This window comes from Lithohypha guttulata, assembly GCF_036872675.1.
Source record: "Lithohypha guttulata strain CCFEE 5908 chromosome Unknown scaffold_5, whole genome shotgun sequence".
NCBI lineage: Eukaryota > Fungi > Ascomycota > Eurotiomycetes > Chaetothyriales > Trichomeriaceae > Lithohypha > Lithohypha guttulata.
The window spans coordinates 1024226-1038703 of NW_027042754.1; the positions used below are offsets into that span (position 1 = coordinate 1024226).

Here is a 14478-nt window from a genome sequence, read left to right on the forward strand (position 1 = left end):
AGGACGTGATTGAGAATCGCAACGACGAACACGAATTTCTTTGAGCTTGAAGAACAGCACTCCAGATGCGAATATTTCTAGCGCGGCGTTTTGAAAAGATATCCTCGGCTTTTGGTTAATTATAGATGATAATGAGTATGAATAATGGAAAGCCAGTAGGGCTTGGTGTCGTGGATTTGGTCGAACCAAGACTCGAAGAGGTTATTGGTGATTTCGAAGTTCAAGAGGAAGAGTCAATCAATACATATACCGGATGTCATGGTGTACGACTCGAGGTCGTAACAGGATGGAGCAACAATCTGAGCTGCCTTCCAGAATGCTCACTCGACGAAGAATGCTGAGGGAGCCTTATCATTGTTCTTGACTCGTGAGCATGCGATTCTTTTTCGATTGTTGCTTTCCAAAATGGTCTCAGGGGGCCTTCGCTCGGACTCGGAGCCCCAGACAATATCACACACCTTCAAAGTTGCGCATCCTTGAGGCTAAGCGGAAACACATTGGGGTTCATCAGACGCTGGTCTAGCGCGATTAAGACGTTGTGGTCAACGACAGTGATGGTCGTATTTAAAAGCTGGACTCGATGTATACTTCGAAGGTCCACCTGGTATTGAGGTAACAAAGAGTGCCTCACGCCTTCAGGGCAGTGATCATCAAACAACGCGTTACATGGTGCGGAAATATAACTTTCCTTTTGACGCCAAGTCAGCTTTGTACGTTCCACGAGCTCAAGCAACGTCTTCGTCCATCAAGAAAGCGGACGCCTATAGACACGGCAGTAGACCGACGTCCTCAATAAACCAAATCGTTCAATTGTGATGTATGTGTCCTTTGATACCTGTTTCTTATTCCGCTTGGCAGGCTCAACGCCCCGCCATGACGCTATACACGCCTACAATCCACCACTGCTTCGATGTCCCTCCACGTGGTTCTCCAGACGCGTAGACAAAGTGTAGAGCCTTGAGCAACATATCTAGATTCTTCTCTCTACACATCCTCTAGATTCGGGTATCCAACACTAGGCGACACAATGTCTGGACTCAACGACACGAAAAAGCGGCTAGCCCTGAGCATAATCGACTACCTCTCACAATCAAGTAAAGACGGCACACTCTCAGCAGACGACAATGAGAACATAGAAGTTGCCATTTCATGCATAGCAGATGCCTTCAAAGTCGATCAGAATGACCAAGCGGCAGTCAAAGCCGCAGTAGGCTCACAGTCTCTGCTCAAGATCTTCAGTGTTTACGAGACGATGTCTGGTAAAGGAACTCCTGCTGCAGCACAATCGTCTACTGGTTCAGCCTCCTCGAGCACACCGTCGCAGCCTAGCAGTGCACAATCGTCGAAACCAAGTCCCGAAGCGGAGAAGTTGAAGTCGGCCGGTAATGCAGCTATGCAGCAGAAAGACTACAAGACTGCGATCGATAAATATACAGAAGCAGTTAGGATGGCGCCTACCAATCCAATCTACCTATCGAACCGAGCCGCAGCCTACAGTGCGTCAGGCGACCATGCCTCTGCCGTAAAGGACGCCGAAATAGCTGTCGCATCCGATCCCAAATACACAAAAGCTTGGTCAAGATTAGGTCTGGCAAGATTCGCCATGGGCGACGCTCGTGGTAGCGTCGAAGCATACGAGAAGGGCATCGAGTATGAAGGCAACGGTGGCAGCGACGCAATGAAGAAAGGTCTCGAGTCAGCTAGACGTGAATTAGAAAAGATGGAAGAGGAAGAAGACAACCTAGAAGCCGATCCAGTCGACGATGCCGCCGGTTCAACTAGAGAGGGAGCAGGTGCCGGCGCTGGTGCAAGTGGCATGCCGGACTTAGCGAGCTTGGCTGGTATGTTTGGTGGTGGTGGTGGTGCAGGAGGAGGCGCCGGCGGCGCCGGCGGCGGCATGCCAGACTTAAGCTCGATCATGCAAAATCCGATGATGAGACAGATGGCGAACAACCTGATGCAGAACCCCGAAGCCCTTTCAGGCATCATGAACAACCCCATGTTGAGAAATATGATGAATCAGAGGCAGCAAGGGACTGGCGCGGGTGGTGGAGGTGGTATGCCTGACATGAGTCAGATTCAGCAGATGATGAGTGATCCTGCTATTGCCAATCTTGCGAATCAGTTCATGGGTGGTATGGGTGGTGCTGGGCGAGGACGAGGTCAGGGCCAGTAAGGATATCAAATAGGTCAGGTTGAAGCCAGAAGTTTAGCGCGCAAAATTAGAAAGAAAGACGTTTATGTGTGATAGTGATTGTATATGAGCGAGCAGAACGTTATAACACTTACTGCTACTCTTTAGGTTATCTTTACACTCATCCAACATACTATAAGGTTGACTTTGTACCATATTAATACGCACGCTTGCCACGAGGTCTGGTTGTAGAATGTTGTGGACAGAAGGTAACGTGTCTGTTACGAAAAACACTTTGACAGAAAAGTCTCTGTGTGTAAAGTTTTCCATACTATGGTCAATTATCTACTCGTCATTGCCAAAGAAGACCTTGACACCAGCCGGCAGCCAACCATCACCACAGACCTTAAATCGATCTTTCAGGCTGCTCAGCGTCTGCATCTCTTCGTCCGTCAACTCCCAACCATCAAGCTCGAAGTTGGCATCGATTCTCTTCGGCGAGACTGATTTTGGAATGACACTCGTCTCTCTCTGCAAACCCCACATGAGCATGCACTGCTGTGGCGTTTTGCCCTTCTTCTCGGCCAACTCGAGTAGGGTCTTGTCCTTGTAGAGAGGGCTGTCGGTCGAGCCGAGGCAGGAATAGGCGGTGCTATGGATGCCCTGGGACTGGTTGTACTTGAGGAGTTTGGGCGACGGATGGTTGGGGTGAAGCTCGATTTGGTTGACGGCTGGGACGATGGTGGTTGAGTCGGCAGCGAGGAGTTTCTCGAGGTTTTCTTGGTCGAAGTTTGATACACCGATGTTGCGTACTTTGCCGGTGCCGACAAGCTTCTGCATCTCGCGCCATGTATCGATGAAGTTCCAGTCTGTGTATGACTTCTTGAGGTCGTCTGGGTCTGTTGAGCTGGGCCAGTGCATGAGGTATAGGTCGACGTAATCTGTCTTTAGGTCTTTTAGAGAAGATGCAATGCCTTCTGGGACGCGCTTGTGCCATGGGTTGTCGAGTTTGGTTGTAAGCCAGATCTCGTTTCTGGGTACACCGGAGTCGATTATGCCGTCGCCGACTTCACTCTCGTTGCCGTAAGCGAGGGCACTGTCTGCGATTAGCCTGTTGCCGGTGCTACAATTCGAGGTGAACGTACGTGTCAATGTGTCTGTAGCCAGACTGCAGAGCGTGCTTGACTGCTTCTCTGACCTCATTTGGCTTCGATTGCCACGTTCCTAGACCTACACCTGGCATTTTGTCGCCAGTGTTGAGGGTGAAGACCGTCCTACCATCGAGTCAGTATGACAGCCTCTACTTAGAGCCCGGAACACCTACTTGGTCCCCTTGCCCTCTTTGAAGGTCTTCAGCTGTTGTCCTTTTTGAGCCATGGTTCTGACCTGTGCAGTAAACAGATTGTTTCTTGTGAATGGTGATATGCAGGTTTGGATATGAGAAGATTTCAGTAATGATCTTGAAGTGATTCTTGAGGAAACAGCAGTAATAGATATGCAAAAGAACTGGTCAGGAAATTTAGACAACTTGAATATCTCGGTGCACAAACGCCCGTCTGGTGGGGACTTTCGACTTTCTTCGACGTAATATCAGAGCACGAGGGGCACGTCAGTCGCGTCTATGATTGACCACGCGACGACTCCACAGACGTTTCTGTGGCATGGCAAAGTTGAGGGACGAATGAGCGCCTGGAAAAGTTGCTGGAAGGTTTCAAGATCTTCCCTGCATCGAACAGTCTTCATTCGCAATTAGCCTGAAAGAGCCTAATCTAGGATATTCCGGTGGGATAAATTCAAGTCGGGGTGGCCAGGTGTCAAGTTTAGCCTTGTGCTTCATGCACGAAATGTTCATCTCGGTGTAAGGACGATCGCCTGCTGGCTGCGCTGGCATGTAAAAGAGGTTCAAGTTACAGGCGAGGAAGTGAAACTATTATTCGCCAGCTGGGTCCTGGTTGCTTTTGGGGTTGCGCCTGCCAGTGGTCTAATGCCCCCCACCGGACAGCCGTTGTTGAACCGGTGCCAAGCCCGGCGGCCTTTTCCTAGCAAAGCACGGGCCCGACGGTCCTGATTAGCTGGCAAACATATCCTGGAAACATGACTTCGAAATTCGTATCTTCGGGTGGCGCTGAGATCAAAGCTCCAGAAGGGCTCTCCTCTGCAAGTGACGAAGCATGGCAAGCAGCGCGCAAACAAGTGGAGGAGCGCAAAAAGCCCAAGGATGAAGGTCCAGTCCTTGGCATACAGGAAGGGGGAAAAAGTCTCTATGAGCATCTACAGGATCAGAAGGGTATGCACTGTGGATAACGATGTTTCTTCAATTGGTCACTTCTGACCATATCTACTTACAGCTGCGAAGCAAGAAGCGTTTGAGGAAGCCACCAAGCTTCGCAATCAGTTTCGACCACTAGATGAGAGCGAGGTCGAATTTCTCGAAGGCATCAAGCACAAGGAAAGGGTCGAGCTTGCGAGTGTCAGGAACGATACTGCCGAGCAGCTCCGCGCCTTTCGCAAGGAACAAGCCGCAGCTGAACAGCTAGGTCCAGATATTGTAGAGGGTCAAGCCCAGCATCATACTTCGAACGATGGAAAGAGTGTTTGGAAAGCCACAAAGAAAAGACGAAGACTAGATGCAGACGAACAGACTGAACGTCCGAAGAGTCAAAAGGTATCTTCGCCTAAAGTCCATGAAGACGCAGACACAAGTGTCAAGCAGGTATCGGATTCGAACGAACCAGTCACCTCCTTGCAAACGCAACAACCAAGTCATCCCACGACAACGTCGACGGTCACAGATTCAGGGGCTGCGATGAAGAAAGAACCTACGAAGTCAGCGCTAGGCCTCGTAAGCTACGATTCTGATTCTGACGGTTGAGCGATGCACATTCTGTCTTGACACGCCAGCATCGAGACATCAGAATTTTTCCTAATCGAGATGAAGATCACGGCGCCGGTGATGTGGTCCCACCGAGCTTTTGGGTAACTGCCCTTCTAGGACCTCACATACCTACACCAGCCTCGGCCATTTCAGCAATACTTCCCATCCTATTCAACCTTATTCGCTGCAAGGTAGATTCGTGGCCTTCTTCGTCCCTTTGCTGTTGCTCGTTCTCGAGCGTCACCTTCTGTTCTTCAGTCATCCAAGCTTCGTCAGCAACACTTTCAATGCGTTCTGTTAGCTTGTCATCTGGTGGTAAATTGTCCAGAATCTCTCGAGCATTCTTCATATCGTTGTTCAAGGTTCGTTCGACCGCAGCTTCGAGAGAGGGCGATAGACCTGCTTTGAAGTTTCTCTTCGCGACTCGCTCTGTCGCAACAGGTATTGGTACTTGGATCAACCATATCTCGTCCATTAGTACACAAGCTTCCGACCAAGATGAAGGGACAGCAGCTTTGGTCCCTGGCTCAGAGCTCTCGGTCAATGGAGGTGGGTATGATAGTGCTGTGTATAGTCCTTCCACAATCACGATCCTTGCAGAAGGGGGTATGGCAATATCATCGTTCACGGGGTCTTTGGTTGCATGATCGAAAGATGGGGCCCATACGGTCCTGGTCGTGGGCTCAATTGGTTTCCGCAATTTCTCTACCAGCTTCAGGTAGGCCTCACCATCAAAGGTAAAGGCAGCTCCTCGGCGGTAGTGGGCTTCTTCTGAATTTGGCATCGCGGATAGTTGAGCTCGAGTAAAATGAAAGCCATCCATGGGCAGGACACGTGCTATCTGTGGTGAGCTCGTGTCTGCAATGGTACGTCCATGATTGGAGCCATTGGAAAGTGCTCGGTTTCGGCTGACAGGTTGAAGAGGTGCATTTGGGTACTTCTTGTGATATTCATCTTGATATCGTTGGTTCAGGTGATAAGCGAGACTTGCTGCGAAAGTCGTCTTGCCTGAGCCGGGTATACCAGCAATTGCTAGGAGATACCGCTGTGATTCATCTAGTGCTTGGTACTTATCTGGAGTGTTTCGATCTATTAGTGTTCACGCGTCACAATATCGTCGAATCGCAACAGATTTGTACTGGTACTTAATGCTTGGAGGATAGCTGAACTCACTCCACACTTTCTCAGCCAGTTTCTGCACCTGTGCTTCCATTGGCGAGTCTACCTGTACCCCTTCCACAGCCAACTTCGTCGTTTCTGCCGGTTCCGCCATTTGGAAATTTAGGCTGTGTTCTTCTTTCTGTCTAAGCTTTACGAAGCGTTCTTTCAGTGAGCTCTTGACCTAGATGTAGAGGTTCGTGCCATAGTGGTCCAGTTCAGACCATAATCTTATCTCTGAAGATCTACTTGGCGCCTCGTTACGAATTAAGGTAACGCGATAGCCAGATCGGCGTCTTATCTCCTGTGGGAATGTGTCATTGTGCATACACTGGATGGATCTTTAGAAAAGGTGGATGAGCTTGGAATGTGCTCCTCGTCTCATACCGGTGGCCCCTCACTTGCCCGATCGGACTAGCTTGCGGCTGAGACCGCAGTCGTTTCTGCCTGGAGGCCTAAAGAGCTGATTCACAACCGAAGGGTGATACACGTCTCTATTGACCATGACTTGTCGCGCAACCAGCCTGATGACTCTCGCTTGCGGTCTTGTCGTTTGAGCGCTTCTAGCTTCCAGTCACTGACCCTAGCCACTCCTTCTCCAGATTTCCCACTTTCTTCATACTCATTCAAAATCTGATAAGATCCGCCAGATTCGAACTAGCCTTTACCTGCAAGCACTTTAACTCTATATACCAGATCCGACATTTGACAGGAACCTAAATCAGAATGCGTGCCCTCCTTCTCAGCCTTATCCTCACCTTTATTGCGCAACTGACAACCGCCATTCCACCTGGGTGCCTCCTCCATGCCGTCAATACGCAGAATCAGCCTGGTGATATGAGCGCAGTCTGCGGCGATGGAGCTCTAACTGTTCAAGCGCACATGGCCAACAACTGCGGTAGTATCGAGGAAGAGGCTCAGAAACAATTTATTGCCACATGCTCCGCTGCTGGAACTGTTGTCGGTAAGTCAATAATCAGTCCCTCTGGTTAGCTGGAGTGGAAGTAACCATGATTTTCTTTCCAGCTGCCTACACTGCGAGCGCAACGTCTTCTAGCGCATCTGCTACGTCCATCAGCACAGTTTCTGGTACGTTCACCTCAGGTACTACTCAGTCCGCATCCTCTTCCTCTTCCTCTTCCTCGACGACTGGCTCGGCTGGTTCGACGCAATCTACTGCTGGCGCTAATGTTCGTTATCGTGATGGCATGGGACCTATGGCTGCTGCGGCTGTTGCTTTGGTTGGAGCTGTTGCGGCATTGTAGTAACGAAGTGTGCGGAGCGAGTTATTACAGGCATGCAAGACAGTGAAATTGTGGTAGGGTAATCTCACCGGCTACCTGAAATACAACTTTTGTCGCATTGGACCATATCAAGTTTTAAGACTTTGCTATTCATGCATGCTAACAGGCATTTTGTACATGGACTGCCCGGTTGAAAAGCTCACGTCTTTTCATCCACCTCTTGAGGAGGCCAATTACTTTGCTTGACCTAAGTTCCCGCTCGATGTGCTGAAGAAACGTGTGTCACGCTTTCACCTCACGACCATATCCTCCCTTCGAGGTCCTGTGCCAATCCACTTGATCGGCACCCCAACCTCCTGTTCTACGAACTCAATATACGCCTTGGCTTTGTCGGGCAGTTGATCCCACTCCCTCGTACCTGTTGTCTCCGTTTGCCAGCCTTCAAAAGTCTTGTAAACAATGTCCAGATTCTCATTCGCAATCAGATCTATGTCGGCAGGAAAGCCAGATATTGTTTGACCAGTCCGACGATCTTTGTAGCTCATCGCCACGCGAATTTCAGGGAATGTATCTAACACATCGAGTTTTGTGAAATTGAGGTGAGTATAGCAGTTCACCTGGCACGAATATTTGACGAGAACCAGATCAAGCCAACCGCATCGTCTCTTCCGGCCTGTAGTAACGCCAAATTCTCGACCAATCGATTGCAATTGGTCACCAGAATGTGCGTCCTCGGTTGACACGTTAGCAACTTCCGTACCGAGCTCGGTTGGGAAAGGCCCGCTACCGACCCTGGTCGTGTATGCTTTCACTACTCCAATGATGCTGCTATCAGGATGGTTGAGTGACAAAGGCGAAAGACCAGCCAGACCTGTGAATACACCGCCTAGCCCAGTATTGCTGCTTGTCACGTAAGGGTAAGTTCCGTGATCGATGTCGAGCAGAAGTGCGTTCGCGCCTTCGATAAGCACATTTGAGAAGAGTTCACTTCCAGCGGCTGGAGTGTCGCCGTTGCTCTCCAAAGTTTTGGCTGCCTGGTCTGGAGACTGTTGAAATTGTGAGCTTGTCGTGATGGCTCTACCATTATTACCAATCGTTTTCGAAAGCAGTGGAGTGGCATCAATGATGTAGTCCCCTTTGATCAGCTCCTGTCTGAAGTCTTTCGTTCTTGCTATCTCTGCTTCCAAATCGTAGTGGCTCAAAGCATCTGAACCGTAGGTGCCTGTGTAGGTCTGATGTAACGTTCTCAACCTCTTCTCCCATTGTCCGTTCTCACTTATCAGCATAGCCATTGTAACACCTCTTCTGCCGACCTTGTCACTGTAGCATGGGCCAATTCCCTTTTTTGTGGTACCAATCATGCTCTTGGCATCTTTGCTCCGTAGGATCTCTTCGCTGATCCCATCAACAGCACAATGCAGATCAAAACACACCTGTGCACGATCACTGATCTTGACTCTCTGCCTGACTTCTTGCAAGCCCTTCTGCTCCAGCGCGCCAAGCTCCTTGAAGAATGAAGGTAAATGGACAACGCAACCTGCACCAATGAGGTTGAGTTTGCAAGAGGGATTGATCAGGCCGCTGGGGAGGATGTGAAAGTCATAGGTGATCCCGTTGACCACAATTGTGTGACCTGCATTATTTCCACCAGCTGCGCGGCAGCACATGGAGGCACTGGCACACAGAATGTCGACCAATTTCCCTTTACCTTCGTCTCCCCATTGGGAGCCAAGAACTATCTTGACAGGCATTTTATGTGCCCTTATGAGCAAAGTTCTTGGGAGTTGCAGATGTCTTGTTCAGCTCTTGTTTTGTGCGACCAGATATTGAGGGCGTGCGAATTTCAGGAAGTTTGAATTTGATTCCAGTACGTCTAGAAAGCAGCATGGGTTAGGCACGATCGGACTGACCTTGATGCGATCAACCGGAATCAGTAACGAGAAAAGAAAGAAGCAGGTACAAACATTGGTGGGGCTCTTGACATTTTTGTAGCATGCGGCATCGGGAGTCTGCCGGCGTGCGGCAGCCGCAGATGACGTGCAAAGCAACATCGGTTGAGGGGAGAACAGTTGCTGCCTTGTCTGCCTTATCTATACCGCATATTCTTTCACCTCAGATACGACCAAGGCCACAATTTAGACAGTTCAATCTGTTGAGGGTGTGCTGAGACCTTTACAACTTGACTGCAAGAGAATAAACACAAGATGTCGTGCGGCACCTCAACCACTATGAGTTGTGGAATTGGTAATAGTAAAGCTGAACATTTGGCGAGGCTTTAAGTTTCAAACGCATCGGGGGTGTGTCTCGAAAGTAACCAGAGCACCCTGCTGCCTTCTTATCAGGCAACTCACTTTACGATCAGAGAGATCTTGGATGACAAGGACATGCTGAGCGCTACTCCGTGACCAGTATTCAAGCTTTCAGATGAAAAGCGATGGGCTGGCAATATACGGAGTGGTAGTGGCAGGCAACAGGAATAGCGATCATGCTGTTCCGAATCAACGTTGCTGCCAGTACTGTACGAATGATCGATACATACAGCAATAATTCTTCGTTTCTATTTCTCATCGGCGAGATTTGGTGACGTCTAGCGTGTCTCTGCTAGGCTCTTAACGCGTAGAAGGCGCGTTTTCGCGTTGGACCCGCAAACATTGCAGTTCACATATTGTTCGTGCAGCGCGAGCAACTCGACTTGCTCTCTCACTCTTCCTACACTCGACACGAACTTAACTGCTTCTTTCAGCACAACTTTCCAGAGATCGTTGAAGTGGATATATCCTAATTCTTATCTCTTTTACCTGAGCCGCCACCCTTAGCGACATCCCTTCAATTGACTCGTACTTTCTGAGCACAGTCTGTGTTCTGCACAGCTCAATTGAGCCGTTAACAGGATGTTCGTCTACAAGCGAGATGGCCGCAAAGAGCGGGTTCAATTCGACAAGATCACAGCGCGAGTGTCGCGGTTATGTTACGGACTGGATCCAGAACACGTCGATGCCGCAGCCATTACTCAGAAAGTCATATCTGGTGTGTACCAGGGTGTGACAACTATCGAACTCGACAATTTGGTAAGTGACGATCCCTCGAACTTGTAGTCCTAATACTGACTCTACTAGGCTGCTGAGACAGCCGCTTATATGACCGTCATCCATCCAGATTATGCTGTTCTTGCAGCACGTATTGCTGTTTCGAATTTACACAAGCAGACCAAGAAACAATTCAGTGCAGTCATCAAGGACCTGTACGACTATGTGAACCCCAAAAACGGAAAGCCCTCTCCTATGATATCACAGGAGACCTACGAGTGCGTGATGAAACACGCGGATGAGCTCAACTCTGCTATTGTATATGATCGAGATTTCAACTACCAATACTTTGGCTTCAAGACGCTGGAGAAATCATATCTGCTCAAATACAACAAGAAGATCTGGGAACGACCACAACACATGTTGATGAGAGTCGCTGTCGGTATCCATGGCAACGACATTGAAAGTGCCATTGAGACCTACAACCTTATGTCTCAGAAGACCTTCACCCATGCATCCCCTACTCTCTTTAACGCAGGCACGCCACATGCACAGATGTCCTCGTGTTTCTTGATAGACATGAAGGACGACTCTATTGAGGGCATTTACGACACTTTGAAGATCTGCGCCATGATCTCAAAGAATGCTGGTGGCATTGGTTTGAACGTTCACAAGATCAGAGCCACAGGATCGTATATTGCTGGCACAAACGGCACATCCAATGGTCTCGTTCCCATGCTTCGAGTCTTTGACAACACTGCTCGATACGTCGACCAGGGTGGCAACAAGCGTCCTGGAGCTTTCGCTATCTACATCGAACCTTGGCACGCTGACATCTTCGAGTGGCTAAACCTTCGCAAGAACCATGGAAAGGAGGAAGTACGTGCGCGTGACTTGTTCTACGCTTTGTGGACACCGGATCTCTTCATGAAGCGTGTTGAAAAGAACCAGGACTGGACACTCTTCTGCCCTAACGAGGCTCCGGGTCTCTCTGATTGTTACGGTGAGGAGTTCGAGGCCCTCTTCGAGAAGTACGAAAAAGAAGGTCGTGGCCGACAGACGTTCAAGGCTCAAAAGCTGTGGTACGCCATTTTGGAGGCACAAACCGAAACTGGTAATCCTTTCATGCTTTACAAGGATGCCTGCAATAAGAAGAGCAACCAGAAGAACCTGGGCACGATCAAATCCTCCAATCTCTGCACCGAGATCATCGAATACACTGCACCTGATGAGGTCGCTGTTTGCAATCTTGCTTCGGTCTCGCTCCCATCTTTCGTTGATCAGGCTGAAAGTACATACGACTTTGGACGACTTCACGAGGTTGTACAGGTCATGACGAGAAATCTGAACAAGATCATTGAGATCAACTACTACCCAGTGCAGGAGGCTCGCAAGAGTAACTTCCGACATCGACCAATTGGTCTTGGTGTACAAGGTCTTGCTGATGCTTTCCTGGCCCTTCGACTGCCGTTCGAATCGCCAGAAGCACGTCGACTCAACGTCCAGATCTTCGAGACAATCTACCACGCAGCACTGACTGCTTCTTGTGATCTTGCAAAGCAGTTGGGCCCATACGAGACATACGAAGGCTCACCAATCTCTCAAGGCCAGCTGCAATATGATCTCTGGGGCGTGACTCCATCTGATCTTTGGGATTGGGGTTCTCTGAAGGACAAGATCGCCAAGTATGGTGTTCGAAATTCTTTGCTAGTTGCACCAATGCCAACTGCTTCAACATCACAGATCCTTGGCAACAATGAATGCTTCGAACCATACACGTCGAACATCTATTCGAGGCGTGTGCTGGCTGGCGAGTTCCAGGTTGTCAACCCTTGGCTACTCAAAGACCTGGTCGATCTCGGTCTCTGGTCAGATAATATGAAGAACAGAATCATTGCTGATGGTGGCTCAATTCAGAACATTCCCAATATTCCAGCCGAGATCAAAGCGCTGTACAAGACAGTATGGGAGATCTCGCAGAGGACAATCATCCAGATGGCTGCCGATCGAGGTGCATTCATTGATCAGTCTCAGTCGCTTAACATACATCTTAAGGAGCCTACCATGGGCAAGATTACCTCTATGCATTTCGCTGGCTGGAAGTTGGGCCTTAAGACTGGCATGTACTATCTGAGAACCATGGCTGCTTCTGCTCCCATTCAGTTCACTGTCGATCAGGAACAGCTCAAGGTCGTTGACACCAACGCGGCTCGATCTGCTCCCAAGAAGCGGAGCTCTATCGGCTATGGTGGTTCGTATACTGCTGCACCCCGACCCATGTATCAACAGAAGAACAGCTCATCACAGTACATGAATACTCCTACCGGCATTCCGACCCCCACAGCCACGCCCCCAGTTGACTCCGAGAAGCAGTTGATTGCCAAGCTAGGCAGAAGCAAGTTGTCGGATGATGAGGGTAGCAACGAACCATCACCAAGAGTCTTGCCCACTGATCCTACTGGCCCAATGGAGGAGGAAAGCCTTGATAAGAAGAAGACGCAAGAGGAGGATGACAGAACAACAGAAGAGAGGGAGGCAGACATCTACTCGCAGAAGGTATTACAGTGTTCGATCGAGAACAGAGAGGCTTGTGTCATGTGCTCAGGTTGATCGGTTAAGTCGTTACTGAGCATCGGCATGTTGATGATTTCTGAGCATGTATTATGTGTAATGGTTGGCGGGAATATTGATTGGGTCGGAGTTGGAGGTTTATGGTCACTGAAATGTACATTATACATCAGTCAGTATCTGTCTAGTATTCTGTTCAAAACGCACGTCTGAACGTCGCAGTATTATTCGTACCATTCAAAGCCACTTTTCCCTTAGTAGTCACTCCTTATTCTTGGACTTCTACATTGCGGCTGATCCAAGCTATGATGTTTTCTACAGATTGAGTCTCCGCGTCAAAAGGTGAATCAATTTCACTCGCAGATTATGGTGCAGCCAAACCGTTCCAGAAGCGTCCTTTCCATGTAGATGCTACGAGTACAGTATTGTCGAGCACAGGGCGTGTGGCGACACTGCTCGATAACTACAGACACACAGGGCGTAAGAAAGTATTGAGTCTCCAAACTTTCCGCTCGCGAAAACATATCAATACGACAGCTGCAATAGCGAGGAACAAATTCACATCTACTCTCATTAAGTCGCAATTCTTCACCTACTAAATCAAATCCATTTGCAACGGTGTCGACCGAAACAAGATCTTATCTTAGTACTAAGCACGAGGAAACAATGACCCACTCTCAACACTGGCAAGAATACCTCCAAGGCGCCCACGTCGCCCCCGAAGTCTTCGAACTCCGCCCTGATTACCGCGTACTTTTGCTAGTGGTCACCGATATCATCCCCGGCTCCAGCGACATCACCAGCGAAACTCTACTGAAAGAAGCAGAATCTTCCGCCAAGGACACACTATCCAAACAACCCGTCACCGAGATCCCTCACATAGCAGCATGGCGCGACACATACAAAGCATTCGGCTCCAAACCGCAAAAATACCGCAATAGTCTCGAGGCACTCACGAGGCGCGTGGAAGCTGGTCTGCCGAGGGTAAATCGCCTTACGGACATTTACAATGCGATTTCGGTGAAGAGGCAGATTCCGCTTGGTGGTGAGGATTTGGGGAAGTATGTTGGGAGGCCGAGATGTGTGAGGGCGACGGGGCAGGAGGAGTTTGAGACGACGGCTGGTGGAGAGAAGGTCGTGGAACATCCAAATAAGGGCGAGGTTGTGTGGTGTGATGATGCTGGGGTTACTTGTCGGAGGTGGAATTGGCGGCAGGGACCGAGGACGGCGTTGACGGATGAGACGACGCTGGCGCTGTTTGTTTTTGATGCTTTGGAGCCGATTACGGATGGGGTGCTGGAGGAGGCGGCTGATGAGATGGTGGAGGCGTTGAGGAAGTCGAGTCCTGGGTTGCAGGTTGCGCGTCGACTAGTCACCAGGGCGGATGTGTGATGAGCTGGGATTCAGGATGGAAGTCCAACAGATATATCTATTCAATACCTTGAAGGACACATGGTTGTTGCAAGAGAGTCA

At 49.5% G+C, this 14478-nt stretch overlaps 8 protein-coding genes across 8 annotated transcripts; 5 read left to right on the top strand and 3 right to left on the bottom strand.

Annotated features, from left to right (window-relative positions):
• Positions 1-1027: 1027 nt before the first annotated feature.
• sgt2 (Small glutamine-rich tetratricopeptide repeat-containing protein 2) lies at positions 1028-2176 on the top strand (the record flags this gene model as incomplete). Its single annotated transcript, XM_064901146.1, has 1 exon — positions 1028-2176. One exon carries the CDS (start codon positions 1028-1030, stop codon positions 2174-2176), a length of 1149 nt encoding a protein of 382 aa, XP_064752222.1.
• A 303-nt stretch (positions 2177-2479) lies between these two features.
• On the bottom strand, positions 2480-3511 carry LTR64_006820 (uncharacterized protein; the record flags this gene model as incomplete). The annotated part of the gene is made up of 3 exons (XM_064901147.1): positions 2480-3230; positions 3280-3408; positions 3459-3511. 3 exons carry the CDS (start codon positions 3509-3511, stop codon positions 2480-2482), a joined length of 933 nt encoding a protein of 310 aa, XP_064752223.1.
• Positions 3512-4228: 717 nt separating this feature from the next.
• Positions 4229-5006, top strand: LTR64_006821 (uncharacterized protein; the record flags this gene model as incomplete). The annotated part of the gene is made up of 2 exons (XM_064901148.1): positions 4229-4421; positions 4483-5006. 2 exons carry the CDS (start codon positions 4229-4231, stop codon positions 5004-5006), a joined length of 717 nt encoding a protein of 238 aa, XP_064752224.1.
• Positions 5007-5130: 124 nt separating this feature from the next.
• LTR64_006822 (uncharacterized protein) lies at positions 5131-6282 on the bottom strand (the record flags this gene model as incomplete). Its single annotated transcript, XM_064901149.1, has 2 exons — positions 5131-6083; positions 6183-6282. 2 exons carry the CDS (start codon positions 6280-6282, stop codon positions 5131-5133), a joined length of 1053 nt encoding a protein of 350 aa, XP_064752225.1.
• Positions 6283-7049: 767 nt separating this feature from the next.
• Positions 7050-7432, top strand: LTR64_006823 (uncharacterized protein; the record flags this gene model as incomplete). The annotated part of the gene is made up of 2 exons (XM_064901150.1): positions 7050-7131; positions 7194-7432. The coding sequence occupies 2 exons, from the start codon at positions 7050-7052 to the stop codon at positions 7430-7432; spliced, it is 321 nt and encodes a 106-aa protein (XP_064752226.1).
• A 269-nt stretch (positions 7433-7701) lies between these two features.
• On the bottom strand, positions 7702-9162 carry ADE12 (Adenylosuccinate synthase; the record flags this gene model as incomplete). The annotated part of the gene is made up of 1 exon (XM_064901151.1): positions 7702-9162. The coding sequence occupies one exon, from the start codon at positions 9160-9162 to the stop codon at positions 7702-7704; it is 1461 nt and encodes a 486-aa protein (XP_064752227.1).
• Positions 9163-10302: 1140 nt separating this feature from the next.
• RNR1 (ribonucleotide-diphosphate reductase subunit rnr1) lies at positions 10303-13047 on the top strand (the record flags this gene model as incomplete). Its single annotated transcript, XM_064901152.1, has 2 exons — positions 10303-10479; positions 10528-13047. 2 exons carry the CDS (start codon positions 10303-10305, stop codon positions 13045-13047), a joined length of 2697 nt encoding a protein of 898 aa, XP_064752228.1.
• Positions 13048-13671: 624 nt separating this feature from the next.
• On the top strand, positions 13672-14397 carry LTR64_006826 (uncharacterized protein; the record flags this gene model as incomplete). Its single annotated transcript, XM_064901153.1, has 1 exon — positions 13672-14397. One exon carries the CDS (start codon positions 13672-13674, stop codon positions 14395-14397), a length of 726 nt encoding a protein of 241 aa, XP_064752229.1.
• Between the last annotated feature and the right edge of the window lie 81 nt (positions 14398-14478).